We start from the raw sequence: 15742 nt of genomic DNA, 5'->3' as shown, positions 1-15742 counted from the left end.
TTTCTTCAAACGATCATCTTTATTTAATAAGAATTGCAATAATGAAGCTGGTCGACCTCACACTCTTGAGTGTAAGGCAGAGAGCTCAACGGTACAGAAAAAACAGAGGTCCTATATAGCAGACCTAAAAATGCTTAGTCATGGCTGGTTCCACCCCTCCCATGCAGATTCGGGGCATCATAAGCTACCTTGGGTTCATGTTGTGGTTATGTTCACCGGGTGTTGTTTCCCTGTACCCTGGCTTAGTTTCTCAGAGGCGTAGATGATTAGAAACAAATAGGGGTTTGTTCTATTTCTCAGGCTATCTCTATCTCGGCTCACACCATGTCCTTGACTATACCCACAGACCAGCTGCAGGGAGCTAGAGGGGAACCATCCCTTTACAGAAGCACAGCATTTGTAGTTATGAAAGTCTCTTACTATTGTTAAGCATATAATTCAACAAAGCAGGTAAATACGTAATATTTCCCTTACAGTTTTCACACATCAAAGTTCCTGTAGATTGTTAAAACAGGATCTCACATACTGCAGTTGCACCCAAACGGCTCTTATCTGTATGCCCAGACCCATGACTAAGTCACACAAGACAAGCCTATACTAAAATATAACAATGGATAATTATCCAAGTAAAAACAGCATAGTATGTTCAATTAAACAACATGGTAGGTAATTCAATCATTTCCTCCATAATGGTTACATAAAACAGGTTTCTTAAGGCAAAAACAATAGTAGGGTGATTAGTCGGGGTGGATGTGGGTGTATAACACTAACTTCTAGCAACCCCAACGTTGAGTGTTTGAATCTCATCATGGAAAACTTTAGCATTTTAGCTAGTTAGCAACATTGAAACAAATTTTTAGCTACGTTGGAACTACTTATCAAGTTCGCTAACCCTTCCCCTAACCCTTTTAGCTAACCCTTCCCTAACCTTCCCTAACCTTAACCCCTAGAGCTAGTTAGCGTTAGACACCTAGCTGTTAGCAACAACAAATTTTAATCATGACATGTCATACATTTAACAAATTCGAAACATATTGTAGGAATTGTATTATGAATTCTAATCCGTAACATATCATACAAAATGGATAATGGACATCCTCTAAATAAGATACCATACGAAACGTAACATATCACAGTAAATTGAGTGTTTTGGATTATATACGCACAAAATAATACGAAATGCTCTGAGACCATGTTGAGAAAACCAGGCACAGCTCATCACCCGTCTAACACCATCCGTACAGTGAAGCGTGGTGGCAGCATCATGCTATGGGGATACTTTTCAGCAGCATGGACTGGGTGACTGGCAAGGACAGAGGAACAATGAATTGATCCAAATACAGGCAAATCCTTGATGATTACCTGCTTCAGAGTGCAAACAACTTTAGACTGAGGCAAAGACTTACGTTCCAACAGAACAATGACCCCAAACATACAGCCAAAGCAATACTGGAATGACTTCAGAACAAGAATGTGAAAGTCCTAAAGTGGCCCAGCCAAAGCCCAGACTTGAACCCATTGAAAATCTGTGGATTGAAGGACTTGAAGATTGCTGTTTTTCGCCGCTCCCCATCTAATTTAACAGAGCTTGAGAACAGAACAGAGCGTGAGAAAAGGAAGAATGAGAGAAAAAAAAAATCCAGATGTGTAAAGCTGGTACAAACAAACCCAAGACAAAGCAAATCTGTAATCGCTGCCAAAGGTGCTTCTACAAGTATAGACTCAGGGGTGTAAATACTTATGCAAATTTGATTTCTGTATTTAATTTTCAATACATTTGCTAAACATTTTTCTATGGATTGAGATGTAGCCTACATTGAGCCTTTATGATATCCTTTACAAATCAAATCAAACTACATTTTATTGGTCACGTACACATATTTATCAGATGTATGTGAGTGAGTAGTGAAATGCTTGTGTTGCAGCTCCAACAGTGCAGTAATATCTCCTTTCTGTAATGTTTCCTTTCTTTCTGTCACCAAATGTTTTCATAATATTAAAGTTACCAGGTTGTTAGGGGCATACTGGCCAAACATTTTGTGCTTATATTTATATGATAATAGAGATGTGTGGACAGGTGTATTCATATTTAGAAGCAATGTGGAAAGCAGTATCGTTGTTGTTTTGGAAGAATCTGTTGAGTTCATGCTGAGACAAACCAAAAAGGAAAATCCCTACACACACGAATGAAACTGTCAGTGAAACTGATATAACACAGTCAGCTGTCGATCAGCATTTGTCTTGGCTTACTGTGTGTGTTTCTGGATAACAGTCAGGAAGTCACGCCTGACATACTTCCGACCACAACTCTATCTTCCTGATTCCTGCTTACAAGCAAAAATTAAAGCAGGAAGCACCAGTGACTCGGTCTATAAAAAAGTGGTCAGATGAATCAGATGCTAAACTACAAGACTGTTTTGCTATCACAGACTGTAATATGTTCTGGGATTCTTCCGATGGCATTGAGGAGTACACCACATCAGTCACTGGCTTTATCAATAAGTGAATCGAGGACGTCATCCCCACAGTGACTGTACGTTCATACCACAACCAGAAGCCTAGGATCATAGGCAACATTCGCACTAAGCTAAAGGGTAGAGCTGCCGCTTTCAAGGTGCGGGACTCTAACCCGGAAGCTTATAAGAAATCCTGCTATGCCCTGCGACAAACCATCAAACAGGCAAAGCGTCAATACAGAGCTAAGATTGAATCATACTACACCGGCTCCGACGCTCGTCTTATGTGGCAGGGCTTGCAAACTATTACAGACTACAAAGGGAAGCACGGCCGCGAGCTGCCCTGTGACACGAGCCTACCAGACGAGCTAAATCACTTCTATGCTCGCTTCGAGGCAAGCGACACTGAGGCATGCATGAGAGCATCAGCTGTTCCCGACGACTGTGTGATCACGCTCTCCGTAGCCGATGTGAGTAAGTCCTTTAAACACGTTAGCATTCACAAGGCTGCGGGGCCATACGGATTACCAGGACGTGTGCTCCTGGCATGTGCTGACCAACTGGCAGGGGTCTTCACTGACATTTTCAACATGTCCCTGATTGAGACTGTAATACAAACATGTTTCAAGCAGACCACCATGTTTCCTGTGCCCAAGAACACAAAGTCAACCTGTCTAAATGAACACAGACCCGTAGCACTCACGTCCGTAGCCATGAAGTGCTTTGAAAGACTGGTAATGGCTCACATCAACACTATTATCGTAGAAACCCTAGACACACACCAATTTGCATACCGCCCAGACAGATCCACAGATGATACAATCTCTATTGCACTCCATACAGCCCTTTCCCACCTGAACAAAAGGAACACCTATGTGAGAATGCTATTCATTGACTGCAGTACAGCGTTCAACACCATAGTACCCTCAAAGCTCATCACTAAGTTAAGGATCCAGGTACTAAACACCTCTCTCTGCAACTGGATCCTGGACTTCCTGACAGGCCACCCCCAGGTGATGAGGGTAGATAGCAACACATCTGCCACGCTGATCCTCAGCACTGGAGCCCCCCAGGGGTGCGTGCTCAGTCCCCTCCTGTACTCCCTGTTCACCCATGACTGCATGCCCAGGCACGACTCCAACACCATCATCTGGCCGGGTGGTGCCAAAATAACAACCTATACCTCAAAATAACCAAGACTAAGGAGATGATTGTGGACTACAGGAAAAAGAGGACCGAGCATGCCCCCATTTTCATCGACGGGGCTGTAGTGGAGCAGGTTGAGAGCTTCAATTTCCTTGGTGTCCACATCAACAACAAACTAGAACGGTCCAAACACACCAAGACAATCGTGAAGAGGGCACGACAAAGCCTATTCCCCCTCAGGAAACTAAAAACATTTGGCATGGGTCCTGAGATCCTCAAAAGGTTCTACAGCTGCAACATCGAGAGCATCCTGACCAGGCGGTTTCAGAGGATGGCCCTAAAAATGGTCAAAGACCCAGCCACACCAGTCATACGCTACTGCTACACTCTGTTCATCATATATGCATCGTCACTTTAACCATATCTAAATGTACAAACAACCTCAATCAGCCCGATTAACCGGTGTCTGTATATAGCCTCTCTACTGTATATAGCCTCGCTACTGTATACAGCTGCTCTACTGTATATAGCCTCTCTACTGTATATAGCCTCACTACTGTATATAGCCTCTCTACTGTATAGAGCCTCTCTACTGTATAAAGCCTCGCTACTGTATATAGCCTCTCTACTGTATATAGCCTCTCTACTGTATAAAGCCTCGCTACTGTATATAGCCTCACTACTGTATATAGTCTCTCTACTGTATAGAGCCTCTCTACTGTATAAAGCCTCGCTACTGTATATAGCCTCTCTACTGTATATAGCCTCTCTACTGTATAGAGCCCCTCTACTGTATATAACCTCACTACTGTATATAGCCTCGCTACTGTATATAGCCTCTCTACTGTATATAGCCTCTCTACTGTATAGAGCCCCTCTACTGTATATTGCATCACTACTGTATATAGCCTCTCTACTGTATAAAGCCTCACTACTGTTATTTTTCAGTCTTTTTACTGTTGTTTTTCATTCTTTACTTACCTATTGTTCACCTAATACCTTTTTTGCACTATTGGTTAGAGCCTGTATGTAAGTATTTCACTGTGAGGTCTACTACACCTGTTGTATTCAGCATTTCACTGTATTCAACTGTTGTATTCCACGCACGTGACAAATAAACTTTGATTTGATTTGAGTAGCTTAACGGTTCCCCCAAGTTGGGCAAGCTAGCGCCTTTGACTGTCAGCCCAGATGATATATGGTCGTACTGGTCACACACACACACACACAAAATACGAATATTTTGCCCAGAAACAGGCTCCTGACAGAACAATAGTTTAATCATTGGTGTGCAGGATAAAACCTTTACTCTGTCTCCAGTTAACTTAAGAGGAACCAGTCAGTTCCTGTCAAGTATTGGCTGAGCTCCCAGACATCCTGGGGTCATTCTACACACCCAGAACAGTTACAACATGTCTCTATTAATGTGCACACACTTTTATATCTTATATTGATTTCTTTAACCATCCCAAGCCCAATGCCGAGGCTTAAAGAAGGATATTTTATTACACAAGCATTAGTAAGGTTTAACAGAAATTGCCTTCACACAGTTCCTGGAAACGGTAAACATCTATTCAGTCTCCACAGAATCTTATGACTTTATATGGGTGAATCAGAGAGGACTTTGAGAGTGAAGAGCAGGAGACAGAGGCTTTAGTTCTGAACTATACATCCTTTAAAAATTAAACACTGAGATTCCCAAAGGCAGGTCATCTCCAAATCAAGCTTTAACATAGAGTAGATTTGTGTCACTATGGCAGTATGATTTCTGCCACTAGTGGCTGTGTGTGTAGCTGGTCGACGGGCCCCAGTGTCAGCGCCCCTTGTAGACTGAGTCTCTGCTCTGCACTCAACGCCGGAGTCTCGTAGTGGACACGCAGCCATGGCTGCCCTGGGGTCAGAGGGGAAAGGTTGAGTCAGATCAGGGTGACACCGACCCTACACCCTTTACACGCTAACACACACACACACACAGGGTTAGAGAGTTCTCACCTTTCTCCACCTTCTGTCCCAAAGACACCAGAAGCTCCGCCCCCACGCTGTGATTGACAGGGTCTCCGGCCTTCGAACGTCCCGCCCCCAACCTGTGCAGCACCTGAGCAATGACCATGCCGTCTATGTCCAGCACTGTCCCTGCAGACACCAAAAGACAAAGTCATGCAGTGTATGCGTGTGTGTGTGTGTGTGTGTGTGTGTGTGTGTGTGTGTGTGTGTGTGTGTGTGTGTGTGTGTGTGTGTGTGTGTGTGTGTGTGTGTTTGTGTGTGTGTGTGTGTGTGCGTGTGTGCGCGCATTTGCATTTGTTAATCTGTGCCTGTGTGTGTTACCGTGGCCCTGTGTCTCCAGTTCTGTCTGGTAGTGTGCCCGTCTCAGGATGCTGTAGTAGTCTGCGTTGGTTGAACAGAGTGATGCAGCGATCTGATTGGCTACTCCCTGACCAATCATCATGTTCTGGAACTTTTCCAAGGCTGCACCATTCTGCAGGGTTGTAGAGATCACCTTTTTACCCTCATCCAGGCTCCCTGCACGGCCAATCATCCACAACAGCAGCCCACCTACACACACACACACACACACACACACACAAACACACACACACACACACACACACACACACACACACACACACACACACACACACACACACACACACACACACACACACACACACACACACACACACACACACACACACACACACAGAATATTGACTTGAATTTGAAGGTAATGAACATCCACAGCTTCTGTGTCTAGACTGTAGCTAAGCCCGAGCAGAACTGACATTCTAACTAGGTCTTGGTCTGCTTGGTTTTGGTCCAAAGGAACCAATTCACTGAGTGTGTGTGTTTGTGTGTGTGTGTATTCCTCACCCAGACTTGTGACCAGCTCCAGTATGTCGTCTGGGCCCCTCCCCTTTAGACACTCCAGGGACTCCATCACTTCCAGAGTGTTCCCCACACAGCGACCAATAGGACAGTTCATACGACTAAGCACCGCCCCGGTACGGATCCCCAAACTGTTCCCAACTGTCACCTGCAGGAGAGAATGGGGTCAAGGTAAGGGTCAGGGGTCTGCTTTGTGTTATGTCCTTTCTATTCCAGACTTGACAACCAGTTGAGTTCCTAACTAAATCAACAACCTTATTTGATCAATCAAGTACAAGGCAGGAGTGAAAACATGGCCCTCCAGACATTCAAACAAGAATGGGGTAAAGGTCAGGTGTCAGTGTTAGGGTTACCATGGACTGGGCCAGTGACTTGGCACTGTCCAGGTCTTTGTAGAGAGCTGCATTCCCAAACTTCACATCCAGAACCAAGGCACTCAGAGACTCAGCACCCTTCTTAGAGATGATAGAGCCTGGAGAGAACACACACACTATTCACATGTTCATTTCTCTACTTTGAAAGGTAGTCCAGTTTGCTGTTGTTGTTGTTGGCAGACCTGTGATGAGTGGGAGGCTGTCGACTGTAGACGTAACGTCTCTCAGAGCGTACATGACCTTGTCAGCAGGCACCAGGTTATCTGTCTGTCCTACAATGCAACAGCCAACCTCCTCCAGGATTCGATGCAGCTGAGGATGGTGCCACAATAACACATGTTAATAACTTGTAAATGAGAGAGAGAGAGAGAGAGAGAGAGAGAGAGCGGGAGAGAGAGAGAGAGTACCTGTTGTACTGACTGATAGACGTTAAAGCCAGGGATGGACTCCAGTTTGTCGAGCGTGCCGCCTGTGTGTGCCAGACCTCTGCCACTTATCATGGGTACCTATGGACACAGCTTCTGATAGTCAGACACACACACACACACACACACACACACACACACACACACACACACACACACACACACACACACACACACACAGACACACACACGCACACACACACACACACACACAGGTGGATCCAGGCAGGTACCTTGCAGCCGCAGGCAGCCAGAGCAGGAGCCAGCACCAGGCTGATCTTGTCCCCCACTCCACCTGTCGAGTGTTTATCCACCATTAGCCCCTCCCACTCTGCCGGCCATGACATCACTTCCCCTGACATCATCATCTCCTTCGTCAGTGCGAGAGTCTCCTCTGCTACCATTCCCTTCAGCCAGATTGCCATCAGCATGGCTCCTATACACACACACACACACACAAGCAAACACACACACACACACACACACATGCAGACACACACGCACTCACACACACACGCACGCACGCACACACACGCGCACACACACATACACACATCAGATCAGAATTTCAACTGTAGAGTAGAGTGCAGGTTTTGGCCTGAGCTTGACTATTTATACTCAGTCTAAAGTGTGTGGGGGTCTTCTTCTCTGCAGACCTATAATAACTTGCCTTATCTGGCATCCCACCCACTGTGACTCTGTGACCTACCTGCACGTCGCTGGATGGTGTGTGTGTGTGTGTGTGTGTGTGTGTGTGTGTGTGTGTGTGTGTGTGTGTGTGTGTGTGTGTGTGTGTGTGTGTGTGTGTGTGTGTGTGTGTGTGTGTGTCTGTGTGTGTGTGTGTGTGTGTGTGTGTGTGTGTGTGTGTGTGTGTGTGTGTGTGTGTGTGTGTGTGTCTGTGTGTGTGTGTGTGTGTGTGTGTGTGTGTGTGTGCGTGTCTGTGTCTGTGTCTGTGTGTGTGTGTGTGTGTGTGTGTGTGTGTGTGTGTGTGTGTGTGTGTGTGTGTGTGTGTGTACCAATCTGGCTCTCTTGGATGGTCTTGTCCTTGACACCCTGTACGAAGTCTCGGATCTCCCCAGCACTCAGCTGTTCACCGTTCCGTTTCTTGCGGATGTGTTCTGGGAAAGTGGCTTTGCTCTGCTCGTGGTGCGCCATCCCTGCAGCTCACTGACACACAGCGGACTGACACACAGATGACTGACACACAGCTGACTGACACACAGCTGCATGTGACAAGTAGGAGAGGAAAATACACGAGGGATTGTTTTAAATCACTAAACTATTGTGTGTGTATGTTTCAACAGAATCGGCGGAATGAATACACCCCTGATCAGCGTAAATACAGTTCACTCTCATAACTGCCACGTTGCGTTCCTTCTCTCCCTTTGCTTGTGGACTTCAATGTACAACACATGTGACCAGGCAAAAACACATTTCCAAGCCAAACCTCTACAAACAACCTACATCTTTGTTACCATATTATCTAAAATAATGGCATACATCGTCAGCATAGTTAATAGAACTAACTCGTTAGTAAACCTGCTACAATCATGTAGTAACATCAGTGTAACAGTCAGTTAATAGTAACACAAGTGGGCCCCAGTGGCAATAAATGAGTAATACCAAAATCTTACCTTGACTTAGAAGAGTTCTAGTGTTGTCTTGGAAAGTCTGTTTGAGCAGGGCGTTTCTGTTGGCTGAACTAGTCAGCTGAACTTGCCAGAAAAATGAAACTGAAAAAATATATATAATAATAATAACAATAATAATCTCTCTCTCTTGCTCTATTTCTCTCTTGCTTCTACTTCATTTTGGAAGGAATTTATTTGTTCAAAACTGTTCAACTATTGTCTTTCTCTCTCTTTGAGTCAACAACCCATGTCATGGGTTTCTCCTCTTTCCTGTCGGGTTGTGATTGGTCCATTTTCTGCCATCTAGTGGACATGTTGCACTATTGCCCTCATCTATGTCTGGACCGTTATTGTCCACGTTTGCACTGTTCTAATGTACTATGGAAAAAGATGTCTCTCCTATTCTTGGCACTTTGCCCAGTCATATTTAAGCTTAGAACTACCTTTCTAGGCATTCTGATGCTTCTAGCTTTGAGTTAAATTTGTTGATAGCATATCTACAGTTTTTCACTTTTAATGTGTATAGTATTGCTTACTGGGTGTTGTCCAATGAATGCTGTAACCACTTCCTCTTCAAATCAGGGCTGATTGGAAAAATATGTTCAAAAGAGAACATTGTATTATAATTTCTTTGTACTCTCTGAGGAAGGCCGTGCGGCCGAAATGCATCTGAGTTTTTAAACTTTGTTTCCATTGAACATGCCATACAAATAAAGACATTGTAATTAATTGTATGAAGAGTACCTTGGTCCTCCTTTCTTTTTGATGACCAATTTACCCCTTTTACCAAAGAGCATCTTCTGTCTACCAAGTCTACTATTGTGTACCTCAGCAGTGCTTCCCTTCCTCCTCTTCTTTTCTGTGTCTATTAAGGTTTTTATTAAGAGTTTCCTACCTGTACCGGAACGCTGCTCCTGAACACTGTCATGTCTTCCAACCTTGAGAACACACACTAGTCAAATACCCCTCTCTGTCTGTCTGTATGGAAGGACTAGTGACCAATGGGTGTGAGTGGTGGAGCGGGTCAGTTAGTCATTAACTACGACAGTAGTCACAACCCATCACGAATCAGAAGGGGAAACAGTCATTTTGACGTAAAAACATCTGACCCTACCATTTCGCATCATCCCAATAGCCTCACCCCATCCCCTAACCCTCACCCCCTCCCTCCCTTTACCCTCAACCCATCCCCTCTACCTGAACCCTCCCAGATCCTTACATCTGACCCTGGTCTGTACCTGTCTTCACCTACCTGAACACTCCCTGACCCTGGTCTGTACCTGTCTTCCTCTGAAAGCACTGAACTGAGCTTTTAGAATTTGAGCAATTCCAGGGCGGCTGGTGGGAGGATCTACAGGAGGACGGGCTCATTGTAATGGCTGGAATGGAATTGATGGAATGGTATCAAACATATGGAAACCACGTTTGACTCTGTTCCAATTATTCCATTCCAGTCATTACAATGAGCCTATCCTCCTATATCTCCTCCCACCAGCCTCCACTGAGCAATTCAATGTTAGCGCCCAAAGTGTCTTCAGTCATACAGAAACACTCTGGTCCTGGTTAGCGGTGGTAGTCGACCTGGTGTTGGTCATCAGAGTAGGCTTGTCTTGGTTCAGGAAGGCAATGATTTGTGCGGGGTAGGCGAGGTTTGTATGTGCATAGGCCTGGTTTGGTTCAGGGCAGTCAGGGTCAGGGTTTCACAATGGTACTCAGAGCAAAATCAGATGACTACCATTTCTCAGCTTGGCTTTCTGACCAACAGGCTGGTATACAGTGGGGCAAAAAAGTATTTAGTCAGCCACCAATTGTGCAAGTTCTCCCACTTAAAAAGATGAGAGAGGCCTGTAATTTTCATCATAGGTACACTTCAACTATGATAGACAAAATGAGAGAAAACAATCCACAAAATCACATTGTAGGATTTTTAATTAATTAATTTGCAAATTATGGTGGTAAATAAGTATTTGGTCAATAACAAAAATTTATCTCAATACTTTGTTATATACCCTTTGTTGGCAATGACAGAGGTCAAACGTTTTCTGTAAGTCTTCACAAGGTTTTCACACACTGTTGCTGGTATTTTGGCCCATTCCTCCATGCAGATCTCCTCTAGAGCAGTGATATTTTGGGGCTGTTGCTGGGCAACACGGACTTTCAACTCCCTCCAAAGATTTTCTATGGGGTTGAGATCTGGAGACTGGCTAGGCCACTCCAGGACCTTGAAATGCTTCTTACGAAGCCACTACTTCGTTGCCCGGGGGGGGGGGGGGGGGGTGTTTGGGATCATTGTCATGCTGAAAGACCCAGCCATGTTTCATCTTCAATGCCCTTGCTGATGGAAGGAGGTTTTCACTCAAAATCTCATGATACATGGCCCCATTCATTCTTTCCTTTACACGGATCAGTCGTCCTGGTCCCTTTGCAGAAAAACAGCCCCAAAGCATGATGTTTCCACCCCCATGCTTCACAGTAGGTAGGGTGTTCTTTGGATGCAACTCAGCATTCTTTGTCCTCCTAACACGACGAGTTGAGTTTTTACCAAAAAGTTATATTTTGGTTTCATATGACCATATGACATTCTGCCTTCTGGATTCTCCCTTCTCTTCTTCTGGATCATCCAAATGCTCTCTAGCAAACTTCAGACGGACCTGGACATGTACTGGCTTAAGCAGGGGGACATGTCTGGCACTGCAGGATTTGAGTCCCTGGCGGCGTAGTGTGTTACTGATGGTAGGCTTTGTTACTTTGGTCCCAGCTCTCTGCAGGTCATTCACTAGGTCCCCCCGTGTGGTTCTGGGATTTTTTCTCACCGTTCTTGTGATCATTTTGACCCCACAGGGTGAGATCTTGCGTGGAGCCCCAGATCAAGGGAGATTATCAGTGGTCTTGTATGTCTTCCATTTCCTAATAATTGCTCCCACAGTTGATTTCTTCAAACCAAGCTGCTTACCTATTGCAGATTCAGTATTCCCAGCCTGGTGCAGGTCTACAATTTTGTTTCTGGTGTCCTTTGCCAGCTCTTTGGTCTTGGCCATAGTGGAGTTTGGAGTGTGACTGTTTGAGGTTGTGGACAGGTGTCTTTTATACTTTATACAAGTTCAAACAGGTGCCATTAATACAGGTAACGAGTGGAGGACAGAGGAGCCTCTTAAAGAAGAAGTTACAGGTCTGTGAGAGCCAGAAATCTTGCTTGTTTGTAGGTGGCCGAATACTTATTTTCCACCATAATTTGCAAATAAATTCAATGAAATTCAATGAAATTCAAATAATAAAGCTGGTCGACCTCACACTCTTGAGTGTAAGGCAGAGAGCTCAACGGTACATAAAAAACAGAGGTCCTATATAGCAGACCTAAAAATGCTTAGTCATGGCTGGTTCCACCCCTCCCATGCAGATCGGGGCATCATAAGCTAACTTGGGTTCATCTTATGGTTATGTTCACCGGGTGTTGTTAGCCTGTACCCTGGCTTAGATTCTCAGAAACAAAAAGTATTAGAAACAATAGGGGTTTGTTTTGTTTCTCAGGCTCTCTCTATCTCGGCTCACACCATGTCCTTGACTATACCCACAGACCAGCTGCAGGGAGCTAGAGGGGAACCATCCCTTTACAGAAGCACAGCATTTGTAGTTATGAAAATCTCTTACTATTGTTAAGCATATAATTCAACAATCAATATTCAACAAAGCAGGTAAATACGTAATATTTCCCTTACAGTTTTCACACATCAAAGTTTCTGTAGATTGTTAAACAGGATGTCACATACTGCAGTTGCACCCAAACGGCTCTTATCTGTACGCCCAGACCCATGACTAAGTCACACAAGACAAGCCTATACTAAAATATAACAATGGATAATTATCCAAGTAAAAACAGCATAGTATGTTCAATTAAACAACATGGTAGTTAATTCAATAATTTCCTCTATAATGGTTAAGTTTCTTAAGGCAAAAACAATAGTAGGGTGATTAGTCGGGGTGGATGTGGGTGTATAACACGAACTTCTAGCAACCCCAAGGTTGAGTGTTTGAATCTCATCACGGAAAACTTTAGCATTTTAGCTAATTAGCAACATTGAAACAAATGTTTAGCTACGTTGGAACTACTTATCAAGTTCGCTAACCCTTCCCCTAACCTTAACCTCTAGAGCTAGTTAGCGTTAGACACCTAGCTGTTAGCAACAACAAATTGTAATTCGTGACATGTCATACATTTAACAAATTCGAAACATGTTGTATTATGAATTGTAATTCATAACATATCAAACAAAATGGATAATGGACATCCACAAAATAAGATACCATACCACAGTAAATGGAGTGTTTTGGTTTATATACGCACAAAATAATACGAAATGCTCTGAGACCATGTTGGGAAAACCAGGCACAGCTCATCACCCGTCTAACACCATCCCTACAGTGAAGCATGGTGGCAGCATCATGCTATGGGGATACTTTTCAGCGGCATGGACTGGGAGACTGGCAAGGACAGAGAAACAATGAATGGATCCAAATACAGGCAAATCCTTGATGGTGACCTGCTTCAGAGTGCAAACAACTTTAGACTGAGGCAAAGACTTACGTTCCAACAGAACAATGACCCCAAACATACAGCCAAAGCAATACTGGAATGACTTCAGAACAAGAATGTGAAAGTCCTTGAGTGGCCCAGCCAAAGCCCAGACTTGAACCCATTGAAAATCTGTGGATTGAAGGACTTGAAGATTGCTGTTTTTCGCTCCTCCCCATCTAATTTAACAGAGCTTGAGAACAGAACAGAGCGTGAGAAAAGGAAGAATGAGAGAAAAAAAAAATCCAGATGTGTAAAGCTGATACAAACAAACCCAAGACAAAGCAAATCTGTAATCGCTGCCAAAGGTGCTTCTACAAGTATAGACTCAGGGGTTTAAATACTTATGCAAATTTGATTTCTGTATTTAATTTTCAATACATTTGCTAAACATTTTTCTATGGATTGAGATGTAGCCTACATTGAGCCTTTATGATATCCTTTACAAATCAAACTACATTTTATTGGTCACGTACACATATTTATCAGATGTATGTGAGTGAGTACTGAAATGCTTGTGTTGCAGCTCCAACAGTGCAGTAATATCTCCTTTCTGTAATGTTTCCTTTCTTTCTGTCACCAAATGTTTTCATAATATTCAAGTTACCAGGTTGTTAGGGCCATACTGGCCAAACATTTTGTTCTTATATTTATATGATAATAGAGATGTGTGGACAGGTGTATTCATATTTAGAAGCAATGTGGAAAGCAGTATCGTTGTTGTTTTGGAAGAATCTGTTGAGTTCATGCTGAGACAAACCAAAACGGAAAATCCCTACACACACGAATGAAACTGTCAGTGAAACTGATATAACACAGTCAGCTGTCGATCAGCATTTGTCTTAGCTTACTGTGTGTGTTTTTGGATAACAGTCAGGAAGTCACGCCTGACATACTTCCGACCACAACTCTATCTTCCTGATTCCTGCTTACAAGCAAAAATTAAAGCAGGAAGCACCAGTGACTCGGTCTATAAAAAAGTGGTCAGATGAATCAGATGCTAAACTACAAGACTGTTTTGCTATCACAGACTGTAATATGTTCTGGGATTCTTCCGATGGCATTGAGGAGTACACCACATCAGTCACTGGCTTTATCAATAAGTGAATCGAGGACGTCATCCCCACAGTGACTGTACGTTCATACCACAACCAGAAGCCTAGGATCATAGGCAACATTCGCACCAAGCTAAAGGGTAGAGCTGCCGCTTTCAAGGTGCGGGACTCTAACCCGGAAGCTTATAAGAAATCCTGCTATGCCCTGCGACGAACCATCAAACAGGCAAAGCGTCAATACAGAGCTAAGATTGAATCATACTACACCGGCTCCGACGCTCGTCTTATGTGGCAGGGCTTGCAAACTATTACAGACTACAAAGGGAAGCACGGCCGTGAGCTGCCCTGTGACACGAGCCTACCAGACGAGCTAAATCACTTCTATGCTCGCTTCGAGGCAAGCAACACTGAGGCATGCATGAGAGCATCAGCTGTTCCCGACGACTGTGTGATCACGCTCTCCGTAGCCGACGTGAGTAAGTCCTTTAAACACGTTAGCATTCACAAGGCTGCGGGGCCATACGGATTACCAGGACGTGTGCTCCTGGCATGTGCTGACCAACTGGCAGGGGTCTTCACTGACATTTTCAACATGTCCCTGATTGAGACTGTAATACAAACATGTTTCAAGCAGACCACCATGTTTCCTGTGCCCAAGAACACAAAGGCAACCTGTCTAAATTAACACAGACCCGTAGCACTCACGTCTGTAGCCATGAAGTGCTTTGAAAGACTGGTAATGGCTCACATCAACACTATTATCGTAGAAACCCTAGACACATACCAATTTGCATACCGCCCAAACAGATCCACAGATGATACAATCTCTATTGCACTCCATACAGCCCTTTCCCACCTGAACAAAAGGAACACCTATGTGAGAATGCTATTCAATGACTGCAGTTCAGCGTTCAACACCATAGTACCCTCAAAGCTCATCACTAAGTTAAGGATCCAGGTACTAAACACCTCTCTCTGCAACTGGATCCTGGACTTCCTGACAGGCCACCCCCAGGTGATGAGGGTAGATAGCAACACATCTGCCACGCTGATCCTCAGCACTGGTGCCCCCCAGGGGTGCGTGCTCAGTCCCCTCCTGTACTCCCTGTTCACCCACGACTGCATGCCCAGGCACGACTCCAACACCATCATCTGGCCGGGTGGTGCCAGAATGACAACCTATACCTCAAAGTAACCAAGAC

The 15742-nt window shown here is 44.4% G+C and overlaps 1 protein-coding gene across 2 annotated transcripts; it reads right to left on the bottom strand.

The window, feature by feature from the left end:
• Positions 1 to 9213, bottom strand: LOC139392589 (thymidine phosphorylase-like). 2 transcript variants are annotated; one of them, XM_071140671.1, is made up of 10 exons: positions 8919 to 9213; positions 8301 to 8507; positions 7518 to 7720; positions 7267 to 7365; positions 7042 to 7171; positions 6839 to 6957; positions 6471 to 6633; positions 5928 to 6155; positions 5595 to 5735; positions 5053 to 5493 (listed from the first exon to the last, which is right to left on the bottom strand). In XM_071140671.1, exons 2-10 carry the CDS (start codon positions 8437 to 8439, stop codon positions 5354 to 5356), a joined length of 1362 nt encoding a protein of 453 aa, XP_070996772.1. In that variant the 5' UTR covers positions 8440 to 8507; positions 8919 to 9213; the 3' UTR covers positions 5053 to 5353. The 2 variants fall into 2 exon arrangements, with proteins under 2 accessions (XP_070996773.1, XP_070996772.1); XM_071140672.1 differs by lacking the exons at positions 5053 to 5493; positions 8919 to 9213 and adding an exon at positions 1 to 1587 and having other exon boundaries at positions 8301 to 8502.
• Positions 9214 to 15742: the final 6529 nt, after the last annotated feature.

This window comes from Oncorhynchus clarkii, chromosome 33, assembly GCF_045791955.1.
Source record: "Oncorhynchus clarkii lewisi isolate Uvic-CL-2024 chromosome 33, UVic_Ocla_1.0, whole genome shotgun sequence".
NCBI lineage: Eukaryota > Metazoa > Chordata > Actinopteri > Salmoniformes > Salmonidae > Oncorhynchus > Oncorhynchus clarkii.
This window is presented reverse-complemented; position numbering and strand designations above follow the sequence as displayed.